Source organism: Ahaetulla prasina, chromosome 2 (genome assembly GCF_028640845.1).
Source record: "Ahaetulla prasina isolate Xishuangbanna chromosome 2, ASM2864084v1, whole genome shotgun sequence".
NCBI classification, from domain to species: domain Eukaryota; kingdom Metazoa; phylum Chordata; class Lepidosauria; order Squamata; family Colubridae; genus Ahaetulla; species Ahaetulla prasina.
Genome location: NC_080540.1, coordinates 257,729,951 through 257,756,459, shown reverse-complemented (window position 1 = coordinate 257,756,459; position 26,509 = coordinate 257,729,951). Strand labels below are relative to the sequence as shown.

Genomic DNA, 26,509 nt, shown 5'->3' with positions numbered 1-26,509 from the left:
TGTCTTTGACCTTGGCAACTTTACGATTTGTATGGCTGGCTGAGAAATTCTGGGAGTTGAAGTTAAAATTGCCAAGATTCGAGACTCCTAACTTAGAGGACTAAAAGGAAGTAGGTCAAATTAAATGGATAATTAAAAACATTTAGTCATAATGACCTCATGTTTCCTTCAGTTGTGCCTACCAGCTGTTAAGGAACAGCAACTGGCTCCTATATCATATTCCGCTTACAAGATTCATTTGGGGATCTGGTTGATCATAAGAGAAATAGGATATGTGACTAGATGGGTCTTTCATTTCCTCTAGCAGAGCTCTTTTCTTAGTAAATGACAATTGCAGAAGATCTACAGACTTTAAAACATATAAACTGGAAAAAAGGATAGATTTCCATACAAAGAAATACATAAGAAATAATGCCATTAAAAATCCCCTCAGTATCCTTATTCAGTGCTTTTAATTCAGAAGAATAATATCTAAGATTCTAACTGAAAGTTATTTCAGTGAGGTATATTCATATACACATATATATATGAAACTTAAATATTGTTAAATGTGGGAAAAAATATTTTCTGTCTTCAAGATACAACTAAATCAGTTTCAAAACAAGGAAATATGTGTTTCAGAGTAATGAAGGAATGAAGCAAAATGAAAAATATTAAAACCTAAAGTGCCGAGAACTCTTGATAAATGATAATAAAGTAAGGCAAATGTTTCATTTCCCTACAGTTTCACTGCTCTGCAATTTTTTTTATTTTTATCCTTAATGATATTTTATCCTTAATGTAATCTTGCATCCAGATGGTTTTAAAAGCTTTTAAGTCTATATACCTAAGTTGACAAAATGCAAAAACTGCATTAAAGAATAAAATAAATAACCAATCTAACTGCACTAATAGCTGCAAAAGAACAATGCAGTGAATTATAATGAATTTGTACAAGCTTCCCATTTTCTGGGAACTCAAAACAAGTAGCTGCATTATGCGGAGTCAAACAATTGTATCACGAATGATGATTCCTTTTTTCTGCAGTACTCCTGTGCCCATGAGTGAACCATTATGGGCTACATGCTTCTAGTCACTCAAGAGCAGATGAGGTTGAAATCCAAAGAAGGCAAAGCAACACCTTTTTAGTTGCTTCCATCTCTCTCTCTCTCTCTCTCTCTCTCCCTCCCTCCCTCTCCCCCCCCCTCTTCCTTTCTGTTGAAAAAGCAGTTAGGGAAAGAACAAGCTGTTTTTTGCCATCAGGTAGGCTGCTTAGAGACAGCTTTTGAAATCAAATTCAGGCTTAAAGCAATCTTCTCTAACTGGAGACTGCTCTACAAAGTCTAATTAAAGTCCATAACTTGTGATGCCTGCAACTGAACATTACATTACTTACTTTAAGCAAGTCATTATTTTATCCAAGGATTCATGGTGGCATAGAGCAGAATCCCTTGCTCGATTTTCTCCACAGCAACAACACTACAAGTTATGTTGGGCTGAAAGATAGTTCAAAGTCACCTATGAGCTCCCATAGCTGAAGATGGTCTTGAACCTGGACATCACAAGTCTAATCACTGGTTCTACCATATTGTTCCACCCTTTCCTTTGTATTATCTTTCAAGGTGAAAAGCATGGTTTGGCTGTTCCTTGCTATGTTACACAACTCTGTGTGGTAAATTGAGGTAGAATTGACTAGTTCAAGGTCTTTTTATGAATTTAATTGCCAAGTGAAAATTTGAACTTAGACCTTTAATTTCTTTTATTAAGTACATTACACTGTGTATATTAATAATAGTGTAATTGCAACTGTATTTTTGTTAGCACCCTAGAACAGTTTTTATGGAAAAAATATATTAATATATTTTAGACTTTTAATAAATAGAAACCAAGTTGCCAGAGAAAGCTCTCAATATTATATCCCACACATTTAAGAATATAAATATATCTAGAAGGCTTTTTCACTCTTTAATGCTAGAGTTGTTTGGCTTTATCAATCATTAACGTAACACATTTTTGGGAATGCAGACAAATAGATACTAACCTAATTAGAAAGTCTAATTTTAGCTAGATTAGAATTATAAACTTGACAATTTACAACATACTTTGTGTCAAAACAATTGGGTAAGACATGTGTGAAAGTATTAAAAATTTATTTACAGCCTGTCTTAAAATTCTTTTTTGTGATAAAAGCATGGAGTCTACTGTACTATAAGTCTCTGCAGAGAAATACAGCCTGGAAAAAAAACCTGAAAGTATTTAACTACCTTAATGAAACCAGAATACTGAACTAGGTCAGGAAAGTCAGGATTTGATTTTACCAAGAATTAGTCAATCAATCAATCAGTCAGTCAGTCAATCAATCAATCAGCCTTTAAGGCTACACTGATATATTGATCTTACCCTTTTGCAAAATGAGGTTCATTCAGTCTTCCATCCTTCCGAGGTTGGTAAAATTGTTGGGGGCAATATGCTGACTCTGTAAACCGTTTAGAGAGGGCTGTAAAAGCACCATGAAGTGGTATATAAGTCTAAGTGCTATTGCTATTGCTAAGGGAGATTTTGGGGGTGGAGACTGAACAAAAAAAGAAAACAGGAGTGCCAAGAGATAGTTTAGTAGTGAAGGTTATTTTCAGTTTTATTTTCACATGACAAAAAATGAAAGATTATACAACTAAAAATCTGTGTTTTGCTGTTAAAATGCCCTTTGAGTCACTTGCGGCCCAGAGTTATGGATAAATTTATGACAGAGAGGTCTTAGTGTCTGCCATGGAGGGTGCAGTGTTATTTCTGGATTGCAGCAACATATAAGCACTTCTAAATACCTGTTCAAAGAAACAGTCACAGGGAAGGCATGACTCCATGTCTCATTTTGAATAAAACATCCAAGAAATAAAACATTAGGCCAAGATTTGGATTGATCCAGCAGAACTAACTTAATGTTCTATTAGTAGACATTAAACAGAAGTATTGGGTCTATGGTTAAATGGGCATATTTGGCATTCGGGTACTCTTATAAAATTGTTGCCTTAGTAGCTATGGCTAGTTATAAACTCCACACTTTTAAGTAGACAAAATGATGCAGCTACTCCTCTCCGCTCCTTTTAGTCATCAGTTTGCTTTGCCTATTTTCAAAGAAAGCAGAGCACACACCTTTATAAGAGCTTTCTAAAAACTGCTAGTGGAACATAGATGAGTCTAGAAGCATTTCTGAAAGCTTCCTGTCATTATAATTGGTAACATAGTCAGCCACCTGTTTAGACTGGGTTTGCATTTTTTTCATCCACTGAGTGCTTCCCAAGGACTTGGGATAGGTAAATATTTTTGTTTCATGGTGCTAGAGGTATGGTATCATTATTCCTATTATTCTTATTTTAAAATATTTTAAAAAAATAAAATCAGGGAAGGTCTGGCAATAAGCAGGCTAAGGGAAGTATCCCTGGGCATAATGATATCCAGTTGAGACTCTGAGACACGGCAATTTTGAACTGCCTGCATTCAACTTTCTTCACTCAATTTATCCACTTTATCAATAAAAAAATATATCATTCCATTTAAAAAAAAATCTCTCAAGCTTGTTACTTTTAAAAAGACATGATGACTTTGATTATTTGACTTTAATACATAACTTAATATGAACTTGGTTTTTAAAAAATTATTGATTTCTCACTTCAAAAATGCAAATGACGTAACTCAGTAGTTAGGTTCAGATCTCCGAGTGTCAAGAAGACAGATGGTCCAAACAAATCTTCACAAACCCAGCTTTTAAAAAAGTTCACACATTACATAGTTGCAATTAAATTATTGTGAGGAATGAAAATGAAAGATTTGTGTTTATATTCTCCTAGGAGTTATTGATTTCACCAAACAAATGGCTATTGCTATAACTAACTCCTCTTTATTTATCCTATGAGGCAATTTTGTAAGGAAAGACTTCACTTTTTAGAGACTTTATTGAATCATTTTCTAACAAATGAAATTTCTTTATTAAATAGAACAAATCACAAACAATAAATATGTGAACCCATTTCTATCTGGACCATCTCTTTAAAGCTGAGGCTGATGGTTTAACTGATCTTGGGCTAATCTGTATAAACAATAGTCTTTAATATTTAACATGAGACAATATAGAGAATGGTTTACAATATTGCTACCATTGAATTACATTGCACATCATGCAATCCATTGGTTAAACCACTGCTTAGCATGGAAATGTGAATCTAATATTGTTTTCTACATTAATTCTGGCCATGCCTAGAAGCTAATAATAAGTATAAACAAAATCTGTAAAATGTATAGACTGTTACAGAGCTTTTTTTTAACGTTAAAATACTATCCTTTTTTGGTTTTGGAACTTAAGTTACATTCTCTTTCTCACTTCAAAGAAAGGAAAGTCTTGCTGAAATGAGAATTAGGAAAATGTCTCCTCCATTACCTAACAAACCATGTCTTCAAACAAGCAAGCTCCCTGTGAGGCTACAAACTCAATGCTGATTCAAATGGCATTGAAAGGATGAGTAAGACACCATTAAATTTTTGTTATCCTGTATTCTTGCAGAATTGCAATGGCAGACAATATATGTAGCTCAGGTTTGAAGGCTTAGGTAAGCATCTATATATGACAGTACTTCCCAAATTCATAGAATGGAAGATGTTACCTATGTAGGTCATGAAACATGTAGAAGTGAAAAGCTAAAGTCAGACAACGCCTACAACCCAGAATTCGACCAAATCCATTCCAATGCTGAGATAAGCATTGTGTGGATTTCAGCAAAAACAATTCCTTGGATTGCTGAAATTCACACTGAGCAGAATAACACAATGCCATTGAAGAGACTGAGCTTCCTAATGATTATTTGTGTGTTGAGGGGAAGATACATTCGTAGCATCCACAACACATTGCAGTGATGCCAAAATAATGCGCGTAATGGCATAACTACACAAATGCCTCACTTATACAAGAGATAATATTTACATAATTGTACTATCTTGCACATTTCCTCATTTTCCCACCTCAGCTCAACCACTAGATGCCCAAATAGGATGGAGATAGATGTCTATGTTTTGTAAAGTCAATCAGAGGAATTAAATGCCAGTATTTGCATCATTTTTACTTGATTAAAATAATGGTAGGACAGTATGCTGCCTGGCATAGTCTAGCATTACTTTGTTAGGAGCCTTGGGGGTGAAGAAACAATTTGTAAAATCAAACAAAAATAGTTTTGAGAATACAAAGAGAACATATTCTGGGAGTTAGGATAAGGGTTCTGTACAGATCATTCCCAAGAGCAAATACAATAACAGCCAGTGCTTGAAGAATGCTAACAATTAAAAAATATTGGGACTTTTGTGAACTATTCAAGATGTCTTTCACTCCCTCTTTCTCCTCGTTCTGGAAGGGAACAAAATAATTTTAAGGAGTCCTGTGTCTACTCATGTGGGTTTTTGTGACTAACACCACCATATAATCCACTATATATGCCACACTTGTTATTAACATATGAAAAATAAGTCTTAGCACAGGTTTTTTTTTTTACCGCTTACAAATGCTACCTATCTCACAATTGAGCCTGCAGTGCTGAAAAACCACAAACAGCTCACATGCTTTTCAACTTAGCTTGAAGACTTTTTGCCGTTTCCTTTTTTCAGAACAAAAGGAAATCTCCACCTCTAGTAAATATGTGAGAGCCTTTGTGGTTATTCAACTGAAAACAAAATAGGACTTTTAACAAAATAACATTTTAAAACATTCTGGTCCGTATGTTTTAAAAATGTGTCTTCGTGTGTGAGAGAGAAAGCAGTGGAGGTTTATGTTCAATCTAATATATTGATAATGTTCCACTGAAATTGCCATATGTCATTCCACAGACTGCTTTGAGAATTTAGTTTAAGAAGATTAAGATTAGGTTAATAAGAATTAACAAAAAATTGAAAACAAAAAACAGCTAATTAAATATATTAGTTATAAACACATTTCAGTTCAATGTTTCAATTTTATGTGGTTTTTTTAAGAGTTTCAGATGCACCTACATCAAATGGTTCAATAATGTAGAAATTAAAAGAAAATTAAAATCAAATTAAAAGAATCTCATAATTTAAGCATGGTAATGGAGAAATAGCCATTTATAGTTTTATATATACAAATAAGACTTCTTACGACTTTTCCTTCTTTCACTAATTTTGGCCTGCAGCCTTCTGCCAACCCAAAACTCTCCAAAAGGAATCAAGATACATTTTACTTTTGTGATTAATCCCATGAAAGCAATGTGATTTCACTTCTCTGATGCCTAGAGATGGCATAATTTATCTCAACAAACCAATTTGGATGATTTCTTCTCAGGGTTTTTCCCTTAGCATCCATCAAAGAATCTCCAAATTGGGTGATTCAGAGGCACGCAATGAAACAATCCAGCCTAGAAAATACTTCATATCTAAAGCAGGCTGGTGTGGAAAAGCAGTGCCTTCTTCATGATGCTCACATAGGGAACACACCCTCCAGATTGTTTTGACCTTTCTCAAACATTGCGTAAGACATGCCCTCCCTCTTCCCTCATGTGCTGGTCAAAGCTGAGTAGCATTTTCTCTGCAGCATGCCCGAAGGAGATAAGTAGTATTTCCTCTGCAGTCTCACCAAAGTTTCTGGCAAGTAGCCCAAGGATGCTGTAGGCCAGAAAGCTCCAGAGCTCAATAAGGGAATGCCTGCATTGTGTGCTTAACCTGCCCAGCCTGAAATAAAATTTCAACAGGACTGCAGGGGAAGATTTGTCTCAGCTTTCTCCTGGAGGATTTCTCAAAAACTTTCACTGCATGAGTTCCACAGGAAAAAGCTGAAATGGGCTCTGAAACAAAGCAAGGTAAAGCAACATAAATACTTAATATTTTCTTTTAGAAGAAAGAGATCATATTGCTTTGTGAAGCAGCTATAAGGAGGTGTTTCATTCAAATCTTAATCAAAGTGAAGTACTATCAAAGTTATACACAGCCCTACTAACTGCTGTTATTTGTTGTTGCTTTATTTCCAAGAGATTGTTCAAGTATGCTGTGACTGTTTAATCCATGTTCTCAATCTCAGGGCAAGGGATTTTAATTTGGGAGGAGAAGTTCATGCAACTGATTGCATATCCAGAGATTTCCCCATATCTTCTAGTTCTCTACCTGTGCTAATTTTTATGAAGGCTATATACTATTCACTCATTGCTCAGGATATTCAGATCAGCAATTGATAGATCCTTTATATTAGCATTCCATAACAGTATAGAATTTAAAAGAAAACTTTTAAAAACTTAAAATATCCTCTCCCTTGCTTTCACATCAGACAAGTAATTTTTAGAAAGCTCTAATAAAATATTCTGTTCGTTTGAAGTTTAGCAGAAGATAACTGTTCACTCCAAATTATCAAATACACCATTAGCTGTGATCTTGATTATTTCCAAAATACATTTCTCTTCCCATCTTCATAACAGTTTTGGTCACATGAATACACAACCATAGAGATATTTGTGGTTTCAACGGTACCTTCCGCTTTTTACTGTTTTTCTGATGGCAATTAAAAAGAAGAGCTTGGGGTTAGGCAGTTAAAAAGAGTGATATAGTAGAAAGAAGGTATATTTTATGACTTCTGAAAGAAGAGCTTTGTAAGGACAATTCAAAGACTTATCCAAAAGGTGAATCTTCAACAATGGCTACCAGATGCTCCTAAGAAGTTGACATGCAGCAAATATCAATAGTATATGTCCTGTTTTAAATATAGTTACTTAAATTCTAGCTAATAAACCTACCTAAAAATCAACCTCAAAGCATTCATTATTAGTATAATTTACTTTCATATTTCTATTTCATCATTCTGAAATATTAAACATATTAATGTTTAATATGTTTAAACACAACCTATATATGCAAAAGGCCAAAAAGCTATTTCAGTTTAAAGTCTTCTATCATTCTGGTCAAAGTTGCTTTGTAACTTTTTCCCAAGACAGATAAGATCTTCTTTAATTTCACAAACACATACAGTAGTGTAGACCAAGAGAAATTTATTTTCCCAAAATTATTCATCTTCTAGATCTATTATTTTGTATCCAACACAGAGGACAAGGCTAAATAAAAAAGGTTTCCCAGTCTCATCAAAGCTGCGAGCTATATATATGAATGACTATATACTGTATTATTTAAGATACTAACCTTATTTCCAGCACCAAGGAGGAATTGATTTTCCATCTTTCTACAGAATGCTGGAACACTGAAGAGCCACTCTTCCGGCTTATTTTATCGGAGCTATTGACCATTGATCTACTTAAACTTTGCTCACCATCTCTGAAACACAATGTAAAAAAGAACGAAAGGTAGTTAGCTCAGAGATTAGCCAAAAGCCTCTTTTGGTATCACTTCACAAATACCAGATACAAGATTTTTTTTTTCAGCAATAGCAATAGCACAGACTTATATACTGCTTTACAGTGCTTTACAGCCCTCTCTAAGGAGTTTCACAGAGACAGCATATTGTCCCCAACAATTTGGGTCCTCATTTTACCCACCTTGGAAGGATGGAAGGCTGAGTCAACCTTGAGCCTGGTGAAATTTGAACTGCCATATTGCAGGCAGCTGGCAATCAGCAGAAGTAGCCTGCAGTACTGCCCTCTAACCACTGTGCCACTGTGGCTCATTTTAGATTCTTTTTTTTTCCTTCCACCTTTATTACTTTATGAGATGGTGAATAGCTAATACAAGTAGTCCTTGACTTACAACTACAGTGACTGTTCAAACGTACCACAGCACTGAAAAAAGTGACTTTTTTCACACTTACGACCATGGCAGCATCCCCATACTCACTTGATCAAAAGGGCCGTAATAGCTCAGGCTGTTAGAAGCCTGTTATTAGAACACAGCAGCCTGCAATTACTGCAGGTTCAAGCCCGGCCCGAGGTTGACTCAGTCTTCCATCCTTTATAAGGTAGGTAAAATGAGGACCCAGATTGTTGGGGGGGCAATAAGTTGACTTTGTAAATATACAAATAGAATGATACTATTGCCTTATGCAATGTAAGCCACCCTGAGTCTTCGGAGAAGGGCGGGATATAAATGTAAATAAATAAAAATAAAAAATTCAACACTTCGCAATTGGCATATATTTTTGACAGCTGCACTGTCCTGGGGTCATGTGATTGTTATCTGTAACCTTCCCAGCTAGTTTCTGACAAGCAAAGTCAATGGTGGTAGCCAGATTCTCTTAGCAACTGCATGATTCACTTAACAACTTCATTCATTCATTCAACTGTGGCAAATAAAAGGATGAAAATTGAAGCACAACTCAGTTAACAACTATGGCAGAATTCTGGGCTCAAAGTGATCATTAAATTAAGGACTACCTCTTCTTTCGTCTCCTATTTTCAGTACAACAAACATACTTTATTTTTATTTTACACACTGGCTTCCACTGAATGATTAGAAGCTGAAACTTCATTAAAACAGGAGTGGTGGTTTTTTTTTTGTCTATTAACTGACTGAACCTTTTGCCATTATTTATTTGCTAGGTTCATCTGATAATGCATTATTAACTATAATCTGAAATGTCAGCAGAATTTCTATCAAAAGTAGGAACTCTCTAACTATTTTGATTTGAGGTACAGTTGCTTTCCCATAATTGCAACCTGGTTGGATCAGATTAAAAGCCTTTTAATTAATTAATTAATTCCACAACATTATTCACCTATCAGCCCTCTCAGGTAAACTAGACAGGAAACATGATTAGATGAATAAATTCTGCTTTATTGTAAGACTAGGTGTTAACAGAATCTTGCAAGTCTGAAAGTACAACCTTATGGCCACCACCTTTAACTGCCTAACCAGGGTGGGTCCTTCCTAAATTTCTTTCTCTGACTGTTCAGCCACTGGGGGTTCCTTCTGCTCTTGTCTGATTGTTTCCTAGCAGCATCTTTTCCTCTCATTCTCCAAGATCACCCACACAATCCATTACTACAGTCATGTTAGGAACACTAAAGTGCTTCCAGGTTGAAAGAATTGAACAGCGACATCACTGTTGCCCAAGGGATGCCAGTTGGGGGCTCCTTTCTTGTCCCCATTAAATTGTTCACCAAAGTGGTACCCTTTTATATACTCGCAATCATCCAGTTTCGAACTGCTAGCTAGGCAGGAGCTGGAGCATGTGACAGGAACTCACCCCGTCCTGCATCAACAACTGGATCTTGAACATGAACCTGCTGATTGACAGCGCAGCGCCCTAATTCTTATGAAGCACCGCACTCCCCCATCATAACAGCTATCAAGGTATTAGAGGAATTCCTAAAGTACACCCATGTGAAATGAAATGAAAATAACTCTCATCCTTTAAATTGCAAATCAAGTGATATTTAAAAGCTATCCTTAATATAATGTATAATTATCATGACCTGTACCCATTAAAAGATGGGTCTGTGGATTTAACTACTTTCAGTCTGTGAGTGAAAATTAAAACCAAATTGCTTATCAATATTATTACCGTATATACTCGAGTATAAGCCGAGTTTTTCAGCACGTTTTTTGTGCTGAAAAACGTCCCCTCGGCTTATACTCGAGTATATACGGCTTATACTCGAGTTTTTTTTTTTTGTTTTTTTCACATTATACCGGCCGGCGCGAACTTGGCGGGCTTTTGCTTTAGCGCGGGGAAGCCCTGCCGGTGCAGTGAGAGGGCGGGGCGGGGGAGCCGCCAGCCTTCTCGGCCGAGGGAGGGAGGGTTTCGCCGACCGGGAGGTGCCTCATTTCCCACCCTCGGCTTATACTCGAGTCCCCAGTTTACCCCAGTTTTTTGGGGTAAAATTGGGGACCTCGGCTTATACTCGGATCGGCTTATATTCGAGTATATACGGTAATCTGTTTTTCAGGAACTTTTGGGAAAAAGTCTGTTTAGACGTTTCCTACAATTTTTGCAATGAAGGCACATGCATAGAATTAATTTTAATATTCCTCTTCTCTATTTCTAAATAAGTAGTCAGAAGCCAAATTAGAACCAGAACATGAAATGGCTCTTACAACAGGTAATATTCCTTATACTTTGTTGGATTGAGTAAACTTGTTACAAATTTACTTGTAAACAACTAAGATGTGCCATTTCAGTGAAAATCTCTATTAATAAATCAACCCTATTATTACTCACTCGAGTGTGACATCCATCTTAGTTTAGCGAGTGAGTCTCAGTAACCAAATATCGGAGGAGAAAGCTATTTCCACTATGCAACATGACATAACCCATAAAACAGGGGTGAAATCTAAAAATTTTCCCTACCGGTTCTGTGGGCGTGGCTTAATTGTTGAGCATGGCTTGGTAGACAGATGACTGGGTGGGCGTGGCCAATAACAATAAATAATAAAAATAATAAACAAAGTATACAAAACAATAAGAGGTACCAAAAACCAACTTTCACATTTTACACACACAACACAACACAACTGACTCACACGCAATGTAAAAGCAGCTGCACTTCACCCAAAATGGCCCTTGCATCAAGCAGGAACCTCACACAGCCACAAAAAGCTCAAAAACCAACTTTCACACTTTACATACACACACACACAACACAACACAACTGACTCTCTCTCATACACACCCACAAAACGCCACATACAGCTTCGTGAGATTTTGTGTGTTTGTGTAGTTAGAGTGAAACACTACAGAAACACACCAAATTTCAGCTGCACAAATATTTTATTTTATTATTTTATTTTATTTATATTTTTTAGATCAGGGGTCTCCAACCTTAGTAACTTTAAGGTTTGTGGACTTCAATTCCCAGAGTTCCTCAGCCAGCAAAGCAGGCAGATTAAATTGCTGACGGAGGAGATGGATTTCAGGCAGGCAGATTCAGTTGCTAGCTGATGCAACTGATGTAAAGCATGGCTTTGCAAGCCTGAAAGGAGCAGCAATTACAGGTAAGTGAAGAGGGGTGATTGGGTGGGCATTGGTGGGGGCTCTTTTAAGAGGCTATTTAAAAAGTGATTTTAAAAGCCTGTGATGATGAGGCAACTCATCTGGGATCGCCAGAGGAAAAAAAGATTTTAAAAGCTCCTCTGACGATCCCAGCTGAAGTTCCCTCATAGCAGCCCAGAACCTCTTAAAATAATTGTTTTAAAAAGCTCTTCAGCTGAAGAGCTTGTAGAAAACATGTTTTTTAAGATTCTGGTGATGAGGAACTCAGCTGGGATCACCAGAGGAGCCTTTTAAAACCTTTTTTTTTTTTACAACCTCTTCGGCCGAAGAGGTTGTTTAAAAAAGAGTTTAAAGGGTTCTGATGATCTCAGTTGAGCCGCGGGATCATCAAAGGCTTTTTTTTTTAACTTTTAAAGGCAAGTTTTCAGCTGAAGAAAAACTGATTTTAAAGTAAAAAAACAACAACCCTCTGATAATGGGCTCAGTAGGGGCAGCGGGCGGGGCCAGGGATTTTTGCTACCGGTTCTCCGACCACCAGCCGCCATCGCTATTGGATCGGGCGAGCTGGTCCGAACCCGGAGCATTTCACCCCTGCCATAAGACAACCTATTGCCCTCAGGCATACTGGGAATGTAATTCTCTTATCAACCTGGCTCATTATGAATATCACAGAAACATCTTCTTCTCCATTGTTTTGATTTATTACTGGAAGAAAGAGACAGGATGCTCATGTTGCTTTCTAACTAAAGCAACTACTGAAATTATAAGTATTTAACCTTAAGTAGACTATTAACTTTGTTAATTAGCCAACACTGTGAGCCAGTGGGTCATCCTTTGAGAGAAAGACAGTACAGTCTGATATGACAGAATGAACACTAAATTGTAGGCTAGCCATATTTTGTTATATCAATGCTAAACTGTCCTGTAATCAACTAATAAGAAGGATATATATTATAAACAGAAAAATAAATGTAATGGCCAATGAGCTTCAATAATAAATCAATGTTTATTTACCTAAACAGATAAGTAGAATGCCCTTGCATAAGCAAAAAAGCAATGTGAATGAAAGCAACTTCTGACTTCCTGCCAGCTTCCCCATTGACTTTGCTTCTGGGAAGCTGGTGAGGACCATCAGAAATCCCAATCCCAATGTGGGAATGCTTTGTGAATAAAACCAATGGAAATTTCAATTACATGATGGGTCCTGGATTTTTATGCATTTTTAAATTAGCAGATTTGATTCAAAATGGTTGTAGTATTAGCAGCATTTGGGCTAACTTGAAAGTAGAAACAGGTAAACACAATGATGTTTTTAGTAGTATAAATATAGAATAAGTCATTAGGTAGGTGTTACTGAATACAAAAGTGTTTTCATCTAAGTGAATTTGGGCAGTTAAGTTTTAAAAAAAAATCTCAAAAGAAGGAAATCTCTAATGTGTTTATACTGTTTCCAAGAGGTCAATAATGTCTTAATATAGACTAAGAGAGAGGGAGGAGTTTTGACTGTGGTTGTTTTTTCCATCCCAGGAGCACAGTTATTTTACAATTCTGTTTTTATGCTGGTTTTATACTAACTGTTATGAGCCACCCACAGTCTATTATTGGGGCTCTCGTGAGATAAATGCATTCATTCTGACACCTGAGAAAATCTAGTTCGTTTCGGGAACGTAATATTTTGTTTCATACAAGGTCAGACCATTTGTCCACATTGACTTGTACCATGTGAGAAGCAGCCAACAACAGCTTCAGTTAGAAACCCTTCTCACATCCCACTACATAAGACTGTTTAAATGGAAAGAGGGCCAGCAACTGAATCTGAAGTCTTTGGCATGAAAGCTATAAGCACTATCATAAAATAAATGTTTAGCCCATAAACATAACACAACAAAATGTGTTTGCTTCTATGTAGAATGTATAAACAAAGCAATGTATCAAAAAGACAAATCTGGTGCAATTCGTTTGCAAACAAATCCAACAAATACAATCAAGCCATTTTACAATTAATTTTTTTAAAAAGAGAAGCTTTAAAAGTGATTGCATGGGACAGACCTATTAGAACATCCAGAGTAAACAAGAGCCACTGCACTGCCAATTAAACTAAAGGCCCGGTTCAGCAGATACATCTTCAGATTAGTCTCAATTGTAATTAAAGAGGGAGGGAATTTCACAGTTAAGAAACCTCTGGCTGAGAATCAGCTGTTTTGGGTTGCCTTTCCATGAACCCCTTGCAAGTGCAGCATCCTCAAGAGGCAGTTCTGCTAAATCTTTACATTCCAGGCACAGATGTAACAGAGAAAGCAGTTGTTAGATAGGAAGGCCTAAACAATACAGACCTTCATATGGCATAATATGTAGTCTAATCTTAGCTTGACAGCAAACTGGCAGCATCAGACTTAACACTGCTATAGCAGACTTCACAAAAAAACTGCTGGACCCTAAAAGAATGTCGATTTCTGTCTGCTGCATATAGCAATCTCATGCCATACAATGATATTCAGAAAGACTAAGTTGTGCTTCATTGCATCTTGAAGCTTGTCTAGGAGAACTCATAGGATCAATGATCGTATATCTGCTGGATGTGCATCTCATCCAATATGTATGATTGATTTACAGCTCAAAGTTGAACTTAAAAGAAAATCAAGCAAACTTTATTTCAAACTTCATACATAGTAATTTTAAGATGGGGCAAGGAATACAAATACATATGCATTTACATACCCGTGTATGCATGTACATAATACCCTTTTCAAATTTAATGTTATAAAGAATAATGATAAAATCTCTGGTGTACAATATTCACATAAATCATAGGGGACAGATTCATGCCAAAATTAATTATACAGCAAATCTCTGCCTTCCCTGTCAATGCCATATGAATCAGTCCCTTTTAAATAATAAAAATAATAAACACACAACTGTGTGTTTATTTTTGGATGATGTTACCTTCATCTTCCTGAAACAGCATCATCAGAGCCAACTTAAAAATAAAGTGATCAAAATACACTATGGGATGCATAAGAATTGTACAATGAATTTTCATTTGTATTTAATTTACTGCAGCCCCTTAGGAACTTCCCAAAAATGGCATGGGTGTTTCACAGTATGCAGTGATATACATATACTGTATATATAATCATATACAAAACAATAAGAGGTACCAAAAACCAACTTTCACATTTTACACACACAACACAACACAACTGACTCACACGCAATGTAAAAGCAGCTGCACTTCACCCAAAATGGCCCTTGCATCAAGCAGGAACCTCACACAGCCACAAAAAGCTCAAAAACCAACTTTCACACTTTACATACACACACACAACACAACACAACTGACTCTCTCTCATACACACACACAAAACGCCACATACAGCTTCGTGAGATTTTGTGTGTTTGTGTAGTTAGAGTGTAGTTAGAGTAAAATTTGTAACTACAGAAACACACCAAATTTCAGCTGCACAAATATTTTATTTTATTATTTTATTTTATTTATATTTTTTAGATCAGGGGTCTCCAACCTTAGTAACTTTAAGGTTTGTGGACTTCAATTCCCAGAGTTCCTCAGCCAGCAAAGCAGGCAGATTAAATTGCTGATGGAGGAGATGGATTTCAGGCAGGCAGATTCAGTTGCTAGCTGATGCAACTGATGTAAAGCATGGCTTTGCAAGCCTGAAAGGAGCAGCAATTACAGGTAAGTGAAGAGGGGGGATTGGGTGGGCATTGGTGGGGGCTCTTTTAAGAGGGTATTTAAAAAGTGATTTTAAAAGCCTGGGATGATGAGGCAACTCATCTGGGATCGCCAGAGGAAAAAAAGATTTTAAAAGCTCCTCTGACGATCCCAGCTGAAATTCCCTCATAGCAGCCCAGAACCTCTTAAAATAATTGTTTTAAAAAGCTCTTCGGCTGAAGAGCTTGTAGAAAACATGTTTTTTAAGATTCTGGTGATGAGGAACTCAGCTGGGATCACCAGAGGAGCCTTTTAAAACCTTTTTTTTTTACAACCTCTTCGGCCGAAGAGGTTGTTTAAAAAAGAGTTTAAAGGGTTCTGATGATCTCAGTTGAGCCGCAGGATCATCAAAGGCTTTTTTTTTAACTTTTAAAGGCAAGTTTTCAGCTGAAGAAAAACTGCTTTTAAAGTAAAAAAAAAACAACCCTCTGATAATGGCGCGGCTCAGTAGGGGCAGCGGGCGGGGCCAGGGATTTTTGCTACCGGTTCTCCGACCACCAGCCGCCATCGCTATTGGATCGGGCGAGCTGGTCCGAACCCGGAGCATTTCACCCCTGCCATAAGACAACCTATTGCCCTCAGGCATACTGGGAATGTAATTCTCTTATCAACCTGGCTCATTATGAATATCACAGAAACATCTTCTTCTCCATTGTTTTGATTTATTACTGGAAGAAAGAGACAGGATGCTCATGTTGCTTTCTAACTAAAGCAACTACTGAAATTATAAGTATTTAACCTTAAGTAGACTATTAACTTTGTTAATTAGCCAACACTGTGAGCCAGTGGGTCATCCTTTGAGAGAAAGACAGTACAGTCTGATATGACCAGAATGAACACTAAATTGTAGGCTAGCCATATTTTGTTATATCAATGCTAAACTGTCCTGTAATCAACTAATAAGAAGGATATATATTATAAACAGAAAAATAAATGTAATGGCCAATGAGCTTCAATAATAAATCAATGTTTATTTACCTAAACAGATAAGTAGAATGCCCTTGCATAAGCAAAAAAGCAATGTGAATGAAAGCAACTTCTGACTTCCTGCCAGCTTCCCCATTGACTTTGCTTCTGGGAAGCTGGTGAGGACCATCAGAAATCCCAATCCCAATGTGGGAATGCTTTGTGAATAAAACCAATGGAAATTTCAATTACATGATGGGTCCTGGATTTTTATGCATTTTTAAATTAGCAGATTTGATTCAAAAATGGTTGTAGTATTAGCAGCATTTGGGCTAACTTGAAAGTAGAAACAGGTAAACACAATGATGTTTTTAGTAGTATAAATATAGAATAAGTCATTAGGTAGGTGTTACTGAATACAAAAGTGTTTTCATCTAAGTGAATTTGGGCAGTTAAGTTTTTAAAAAAAATCTCAAAAGAAGGAAATCTCTAATGTGTTTATACTGTTTCCAAGAGGTCAATAATGTCTTAATATAGACTAAGAGAGAGGGAGGAGTTTTGACTGTGGTTGTTTTTTCCATCCCAGGAGCACAGTTATTTTACAATTCTGTTTTTATGCTGGTTTTATACTAACTGTTATGAGCCACCCACAGTCTATTATTGGGGCTCTCGTGAGATAAATGCATTCATTCTGACACCTGAGAAAATCTAGCTCGTTTCGGGAACGTAATATTTTGTTTCATACAAGGTCAGACCATTTGTCCACATTGACTTGTACCATTTGAGAAGCAGCCAACAACAGCTTCAGTTAGAAACCCTTCTCACATCCCACTACATAAGACTGTTTAAATGGAAAGAGGGCCAGCAACTGAATCTGAAGTCTTTGGCATGAAAGCTATAAGCACTATCATAAAATAAATGTTTAGCCCATAAACATAACACAACAAAATGTGTTTGCTTCTATGTAGAATGTATAAACAAAGCAATGTATCAAAAAGACAAATCTGGTGCAATTCGTTTGCAAACAAATCCAACAAATACAATCAAGCCATTTTACAATTAATTTTTTTAAAAAGAGAAGCTTTAAAAGTGATTGCATGGGACAGACCTATTAGAACATCCAGAGTAAACAAGAGCCACTGCACTGCCAATTAAACTAAAGGCCCGGTTCAGCAGATACATCTTCAGATTAGTCTCAATTGTAATTAAAGAGGAGAATTTCACAGTTAAGAAACCTCTGGCTGAGAATCAGCTGTTTTGGGTTGCCTTTCCATGAACCCCTTGCAAGTGCAGCATCCTCAAGAGGGCAGTTCTGCTAAATCTTTACATTCCAGGCACAGATGTAACAGAGAAAGCAGTTGTTAGATAGGAAGGCCTAAACAATACAGACCTTCATATGGCATAATATGTAGTCTAATCTTAGCTTGACAGCAAACTGGCAGCATCAGACTTAACACTGCTATAGCAGACTTCACAAAAAAACTGCTGGACCCTAAAAGAATGTCCATTTCTGTCTGCTGCATATAGCAATCTCATGCCATACAATGATATTCAGAAAGACTAAGTTGTGCTTCATTGCATCTTGAAGCTTGTCTAGGAGAACTCATAGGATCAATGATCGTATATCTGCTGGATGTGCATCTCATCCAATATGTATGATTGATTTACAGCTCAAAGTTGAACTTAAAAGAAAATCAAACAAACTTTATTTCAAACTTCATACATAGTAATTTTAAGATGGGGCAAGGAATACAAATACATATGCATTTACAAACCCGTGTATGCATGTACATAATACCCTTTTCAAATTTAATGTTATAAAGAATAATGATAAAATCTCTGGTGTACAATATTCACATAAATCACAGGGGACAGATTCATGCCAAAATTAATTATACAGCAAATCTCTGCCTTCCCTGTCAATGCCATATGAATCAGTCCCTTTTAAATAATAAACACACAACTGTGTGTTTATTTTTGGATGATGTTACCTTCATCTTCCTGAAACAGCATCATCAGAGCCAACTTAAAAATAAAGTGATCAAAATACACTATGGGATGCATAAGAATTGTACAATGAATTTTCATTTGTATTTAATTTACTGCAGCCCCTTAGGAACTTCCCAAAAATGGCATGGGTGTTTCACAGTATGCAGTGATATACATATACTGTATATATAATCATATACAGCACGATATGGTGGTGTAGTGCAGCACAGGCGCGAAGGCTTTGGAACTAGGATAAGTGAAAGGCTGGTTCAAGTCCACCATCAGTGATCAAAGTTCACTAAGTGACTGTACTAGTCATACTTTCTCAAGCCAATCTAGTGCAATGGGTTATTATAGTCGAAGTGGCAGAACCTAGAGGCAGAGTCCAAAGAGAAATCATCCCCTCGACTCTCTACATCGGGGTGTCAAACAGGCAACCCACAGAATCGATGCGTCATGCGCAGGCCATGTCCACCCCCCAGCTCCCCAAAGAGAAAAAATGTTACGATACATCACGTGACGATGTGACAAGAGTTTGACACCTGTGCTCTACATAGTCACAAATGGACTAATTTCAACCCTTTTTTAATTTCACTGACCCTTATCCAGAGCCAAACTAGTGCTAATCATTAGTTGAGTAAGTTCCCATGCAAAGGGAGGAGGAGCAGTAAATCAGTTTAATTGGAACTTCACAGGTAGCCTTGTCTTTCGTACCTGGTAGTTATTGTGGGAAAATCAGGAAAGAAAGAGTTGAGTTTGTTGCCATGTGTTCTTGGGAAAAGGAGGAATACAAATCAGACAAACAAATAATTGTCCCTAAAAGTACTTATGCTCTAACCACAGGTAATTGTTGACTTACAAGATAAGTGGAACTAGAATTTTCATTGATAAGCAAGATGGTTGGTTTTAAAGTGAGCTCCACTCAATTTTGCAACTTTTTTTTTTTTGCCATGGTTAAACAAATTGTTAAGTGAATCATGTGGTTATTAGCAAATAATGATCACATGATCCTGGCACAGTACAAACATCGAAAATACATGCTGGTTGCCGAGCGTCCAAATTTTCATCTGTGTCATGCTACAATGGTCATAAGTGTGAGAAATAGTTGTAAGTAACTTTTTCAATGCTGTTATAACTTTGATCACTAAACAAATCATTCATTTAGTGATCATAACAGACCCTAGCAGTCTGTTTCAGACTGCTTAGGTTTTCAAAACGTCTTGAAAAGCTAAAGTTAATAAAAATAATAATGATAACAATACATAACACAGTCTATTTAAAAGTAGTTTAGTTATAATCTGCTTGTTTCTGCTTCTTGCTATTTCTCCAACTTCAAGCTAATGTTCTTGGTCTGTTGGATATCTCTTCTTGTTTATTTTTATCCTCCGTTATCATTTTTTAGTATTCCTTCTTATTCTTTTATAATGATTTTAAGGAAAATATCCTTTTTTTACACAATGTCAGTAAACACCATGTATAATATTTTTTTAATTCTCATGTGTAACTTATTGGTTAAGTTTTGTAGCTAATTATGTCTTCCAAATCATAATCAGCTATTTTGGCAGATGCTTGAGGTTTGGACAAGGTTAGTCACAAAGCTGTGCACAATGAAGGATGTGAGAGTTAAGATGGTGTTGTGTATCTCAGTATTCAAAATCTCATCAACTAAAGTTTTTTGGGGCTTATTCTGTTTGAAAAATCTGTTTGAAAAATCTATGTCATATTCTCCTCATTAGGATAAGCAGTTTTTAAATCTTGAAAAATGAATGAGAATTTAGAATACTTAATTTGAACTTGATTTTGCCTCTGGTTATTAATTAAAATGTTTTTTTTATGATTCCAAAGTTGTTTCTATGCTGAATCTATGCTGCTTTCCATTCTGTTTATATTTTTTCCTGCTTTGGTCAGCAAATCTTTACTTTAAAAAGGCCACACTTTTTCCATCTAAACTATGATTCAATTTATTATAAAAGTGAATTTATAAACAAATTTAGCAAAAAACCAAAATCATCTGAAGAGTATCATGCTTCTAATCTAGTGTCTTCATATAAACTCTTACCACAAACTAGGAAAACACTATTTCTTGTGGCATTAAGTAAAACTCATAACAGTTGAGAACACATTTTCAGATAGCTTCAAATCTTCCATTTTTATAGTTCAATTCTGTAAAATTTATTCAAACATAAATGTCAGTTTGTCGTATTTCCACTGAATTCACCATAGCTAGCCTCTCTTTGCTCTAAACTTGATTCACAGGTTCAATAAATAAATAACATTCTTGATTTGTATCTCATGATGTGTATTACGGTCTTAATAACTGGAGCTGCTTTAACGGAGGAAGGGTGCGTAAGAGAAGTGAGAGACAGTTGAATATTTTGATTTATGGTTCAAAGATCATTCTTTGGCAGAAAAGTCATTTTTGTTATGCTATATAGAGTTTTGTTTGGCAAAGGTACCACTACCATAATCTGGCCAATGATCTGACAAATGCTAGTTTGCCTCCTACCACAAACCCTTTTACTTTAAAAAGTTATATTAATGTTATAAACTTTTAATTGGAATTACAATTCAGAGAGCATCATTATGTAATCTTGTTATTGGCTTGCTCAAGCTAATTTGAAGGAATATTTGTTTTCTTTTTTTTTTAATACTCAGAAAAATCAAGTGTAACATTTCTGCCTCCATCTCAACCAATACAATAAAATGTTATATTTTTTTCTTGTAAAGCAAGCAATATTTTTAAAATGCTTTGCGTCTCACTACGAACTAAGCTAGTTTGAATATAAAGCAATGTTCACTTTTACTGAATGCTGGCAAACACAAAGTTTTAATTTCTAATATCATGGAGACAATCTCAAAACTCAACAAGCAATTGGGCCATTTTACAGGCCTACAAGCTCTGAGATCAACAGGAGAAAAATATAGAACCCTATAGATTTAGGTAGGCACATGATAATAAAACATATTAAGCTTTACTTATAGCTATTGCTGTCGCCTTCCAAGTGTCAATCTTTAAAAAAAATGCTAAAATCACAGAACATTCAAGTAATGTATAAGTAAAATTAAATGTAATAAAAACATTTAAAATGAAAATGTAAAATGAAGTATTCAGTACTTCTCTCTTTTCTTTTTCCCCTAACCACTATTACTCAGATATTTATAGTTCGCTTTAAACCGTTATAGCTATTCCTTGAACTTAGCATAATAAGGCCAATCAGATGGTTCATTACCTTTTTTCTTTAACTCTGCCCACATCTGTAACTAAAATTCCCATCCCATCATCTCCAGCCAATATGGCAATCAAAGTTCTTCTGCAGAACGGTGGAAGACACTAAGTCATTGCAGTAGATTGTTAATTTGCCAGCAAAGAAGTTTCCAAATAAATAAAATATATTTATTGAAATAAAATATATTAAGTGAAATGATGGGGGAAAGATAGCTCCAGTTTTACTGTGACTGAAGGCACATGTGTATCAATAAAAGTGAGACCAACTTTGGCAGTAATTCCACTGGGTGTTTCAATCATGTTTTAGACCACTTTGTGTTACAAACAGATTAACCAACTCACTCAGAAAGCAATAGAATATCAATCAACTCTCAATTCTGCATGTAGCTACCTGTGAAAGTAGATGACTTATTAATCCTTATCCACAAGCACACATTCAAAGGATAATGCAAACTGTCTTTTCCCTCAACTCTCTGCTAATAAGAAAGCATTTAAGAACCCATGAATATACCGTATATTCTGGGGAGCAATTAAAAACAGACTTCAACATGTTCTAAAGTTGGTTTTTAACAGATCAGACCTGCCCCGGAAAACAATGGTTTCAACAACTTATTCTGGAAAAAAAGTGAACATCTTACAGAACTATTTCAATGAGAGATTTTTAATATTGAGTGGGAGGAGGATAAATAGATAAATCCATACAGAAAGTTTTAGAAACAAATTAACAGTGCAGAAATCAAGAGGTAAATTAACCTGATTTATTTCAATCCCACACCTCCTTTCCTCTGGTCACTGCCCTTCTTGACTTTTAGTTTAAGCTTCAAGGGAACCTGAATACCTGGATTATAGAAAGAAGCATTAATCCCCAACCAGAACTTTTCAGAGCATTTGTCAGTTTTAACTAAGGTTCTTCTAAACCAGGTATCCCCAAATTCTTCAGTTCATCAACCCTTTCGTGAAGTTTTAGATGACTTATTGACACCATAGATGATTTATTGACAAATAACACTATCTAATAATATATAAATGACAATGATAACAATAACAGATAGTCCCATCGACTCTTGGGGAATCCCTTTCAAAACAGTGCTAGAATTTCAATGACTGAAGATTGACTTAATGCAATAAAACAGAGGAAATCTGCCAGATGTGGGCTATTTCTGTACCACTGGCTCCTGTACAGGTCTTTTGCTGCTTCTGCTACCAAGTGGTTTCACACAGTTGTATTTTTCCCCACATCTGCAATTTCTGAGGACTCACCGAAAGCACTGAAACTGCCAGAATGAGTATCATTTCCTGAGGTTGTCCAATTTGGGGGAGCGGCAACTTTGCAAACTCCATTCTGACTTCTATGAATTGCATTCCAGGGTCTACTCAGATGCTGCTAGCCAGGTCAGAATTAGACTCCTTGGCCACTCATGATTAGCACTACTACTTCTTTGTACCACAGAGCATGTTCGTTATCAACTGTTTCTCCTCCTCTTCTTCACCCTGCATGCAACCATAAGATCTGCCACCTGCCAGCACACTTGATAGTTAAGCATGTCATTCTAACCATGTGAATAAACTAGCACTTTAACCTCCAGCCTTCAGGAGGAGAATGATTTGTGATTGCTTTTACCTCAGGCAGGGAATGCTTAGTGGGAAAAGAAAGGAATCCAGGGGGATCCTTTTCCTAGGTTAGCTCCATAAATAAAGAAAACACAGCTTTGGGGCTCTTTCCTGCAGCAGTTAAATATATTAGCAATGAGAGAAGCACAATAAATGCTGGCATACTTTTTAACAAGCATAAGGGTCGCTGCAGGCGCTTTAACCAGAATAGATGTGTTGCATTTCTCTTTCCAGAGGGTTATCCCAACAGTTTAGAAAGGCGGAGGTGTAAAGCTGTAGGAGCTGCAGCTAGTGTTTGGCAGAAGAGAGAAATCCAAGAATTGTGGCTGACAGCTAACAAAGAAGCTAACCTTTTGTCTCTGCTGGCACCTGAGAAACCTTACCACCGAAACCTATCCACTGGTACAGCACTTTTCCTGTTTGTGCAAACCATGCAAAAGCCAGCAAGGTTTTGCAGACCACGCTCACTAAAAAGGAAACGCGACCCCGACGCCTCCTTCTGTATTTTATTTGATCAGGTAGAGAAGCACAAAACAACTCATGGGACTGATGTTGCCAAGCTCCCACTCTCTCGGGGTGGGATGTATCGGGGCCGTACCCTCGCTTGGTGAGAAAACCGGAACAGAAACAAGGGTCATTGCCAGCCTAGAAGGGTGAGCTTCTCTCCTCTTCTCGTCACGCTCTGTTCCTGCAGCTGGAAGATTTTGCGAAAGGGTTGAGATTCGCAGCTTCGGAAGGAGATCGCTTGCAAAGAAAACGCAACCTGGGAACGGGACTGTATAAGGGTGACAAGGAAGGAGGCGAGCAGTTCTGGCTACCCCACATCCTCAAGTCTCCCGCCTTTCTATTTTAAACGCTGCAGCCTCCGCAAGCACCCACGGGGTTTCTCGAGAGGCTAGGCAGGCGGACACGCATGAAAGGTGTAGGTGCCGGTGGAGGCAGCAGAAATTGGGGCAGAGGCAGACCAGGGGAGAGAGAGAGAGAGGGAGAGAGAGACACACACACACCCCTCTCCAGTGCCAGCAGCATCCTCTCTCTTTGCTGGGCAAGGAGGAGCGCGGGAGTGAAGACTAGTTACCCTAGCCTAAACGGCACCGCCGTTCTGCTGCTGTACTGTACGCGAACCACGTTGGATTTTCCAGGCACCGCCGGCTCCCCACCCCCTCGGGCACGCCTTCCCACCCGCCAACAGACATGCCTACACCAAACAAGCCAGCTCCAGGATTAAGTTAGTGCTGTGCTCGCCAATGGCAGCGTAAATATATATATGGAGCAGCAGAACAGCAATCAGCATCCTCTTCGGATCCTCCAAAATATAACACGACAAGGCTGATACCGCTTGTTTTCTCCCGTTAAGAAGCTCGTTAGGATCAAATGCAACCCTACAACGTGAAATTGGGAGAGGTTCCTCCTCCCCACCCACCCACCCCTCTTTAAGTGCGCTCTGCGAACTGCAGTCTCGGCACAGCTACGTCGCACAAGACGGGCTAAAGTTTTGTTTTGCTTGTAAAGTGACGACCAAGTCGAGACGCGTGGCAATATGAATCATTTAATTGTCATCGTCTCAAACGCAAACTAGCAGCTGCAGGTTTTGTTGCCACGAAGGAACACCAAGAAAGAAATAGGAGGACGCGCCCCTCATCCCTAACGCTCCTAGAAAACTTGAGCCTTCGGGAGACCGCAAGAGACTAAGCACGGTTTCATCAGCAGCTGAGCACAATCGGATTTGCTTCGGCGCTGATCTTGTTTAAATGATCCAAAGATGGGGTGTGTAACCCAGTAGAAGGGGAACGGAAAGGGCCATCGGGGTTTGGGAGAAAGTCATCTTATTTGAGGACTAACTTGGCTGTAATTCCCACGAAATTTCTGTCTAGGACCGGGGCGTTCCTTAATCCGCAACCATTCTCGATACAACACAGGTGAACTTCTGGAAGGGAGGAAGCAGTGCCACTCCCCCAAACGAGTACTATAACAAAACCGAGCCACTTCCCGCATCCTCAAGCTACTCTCGCTACTTCGGAACCTGCCGACGCTTCCAAATCTCTTAACGCGCCCTTTTGCTTTATTCCTTTTGGCAAATGCCCAGCCGTCGAGCAACTCATTCGGGCGATCTTTCTTTTTTTCAACTTCTTTCCAAAACCCCGCCGTCATTTTCGCCTTGGGGGAGTCACCTCTCTCCTGAATCCGGCCCTAACGCTCAATTCTCACACGAGGGCGAAATCGCAGACTGCAGATCAAAAGGAAGTGTGTGTGTGTGTGTGTGTGTGGAGCGAGGTCTTCACAACATCCCCCAAAAGATACGCACCTACTCAATACAAGTTGGCGAGGGGGAGGGGGCTGAGAGGAGCAAACACCACCGGCCCTTGCACCTTAACGCGCATCCCGGCTCTCCTCCTCCTCCCTTTTATCAAATACGTGTGAAAGCAAACGCTTTGCATTTACCCGCTGGGTTGCGCCTCCGGGTGCCCCTCGGTTCTTGCAATCTCCTTTGTCTTGTAAAAGATCAGGAGGATACTTATCGTGCAGATAGTCCACCTCTTCCTGATGGAACGCATGTCTCCCGCAATTCGGAATTCCTTCTGCTTCCTTTGTTTGGCAGGATGCGAGAGAAAGGGGAGCAAAGGAGAATAAAACAAAGCAGCTTTCAGCCAAAGGGTGTTTTTTTTTCTTTTTTGAAAAAGCAAAGGGGAAAAAAAATAAAAATAAAAAGCCGGCTTGATGTTGTAGGAGGCTGCCGCTGCTTTCCCTCCCTCCTTCCCTCCCCCGCCGGCGAAGTCCTGCCCGAAGTCCACGCGCTCCCGAGCTCTCCCAGCAATTGCTCCTCTCCGCCAAGCTCCTCTCACGCTGCCTTCTCGTTTAGGTAACAGCAGAGGCGGCAGCCGCCAGTCTCCGGGGCGTCACGTAGCCCCGCCCTTTCCCTGGCGGGGAAATGATGAGCAAACCTCGGCCAATAGGTGGCCAGAGGAGGCGGGGAACGCCGCTACCCTAACTTTAAAATGCGCCTCTTGGAGAGGAGAAGCGAAGCGAAGCTTGGTCAGGGTAGTCTTCGGTGCTCGGTGGGAAGAAAGCGACGAACGGAGGTGGCGGCAGCGTGACAGGGTTTTTTTTTTTCTCCCCCTCAACCTTACGCTTCGAGGCACCACCTCAGTGT

General features: G+C 38.0%; 1 protein-coding gene across 2 annotated transcripts in view; it reads right to left on the bottom strand.

Annotated features, from left to right (window-relative positions):
* The window catches only part of ST8SIA4 (ST8 alpha-N-acetyl-neuraminide alpha-2,8-sialyltransferase 4), a 101,579-nt gene extending 75,395 nt beyond the window's left edge, over window positions 1-26,184 (bottom strand). Inside the window, exons 1-2 of one of the 2 annotated variants that reach the window (XM_058171814.1) lie at window positions 25,801-26,184; window positions 8,155-8,286 (exon numbers count right to left, since the gene is read on the bottom strand). In XM_058171814.1, the coding sequence (XP_058027797.1) occupies window positions 8,155-8,286; window positions 25,801-25,913 (245 nt within the window). In that variant the 5' untranslated portion in view covers window positions 25,914-26,184. The remainder of the gene's footprint in view (window positions 1-8,154; window positions 8,287-25,800) is intronic. The other variant, XM_058171815.1, reaches the window with a different exon arrangement.
* Between the last annotated feature and the right edge of the window lie 325 nt (window positions 26,185-26,509).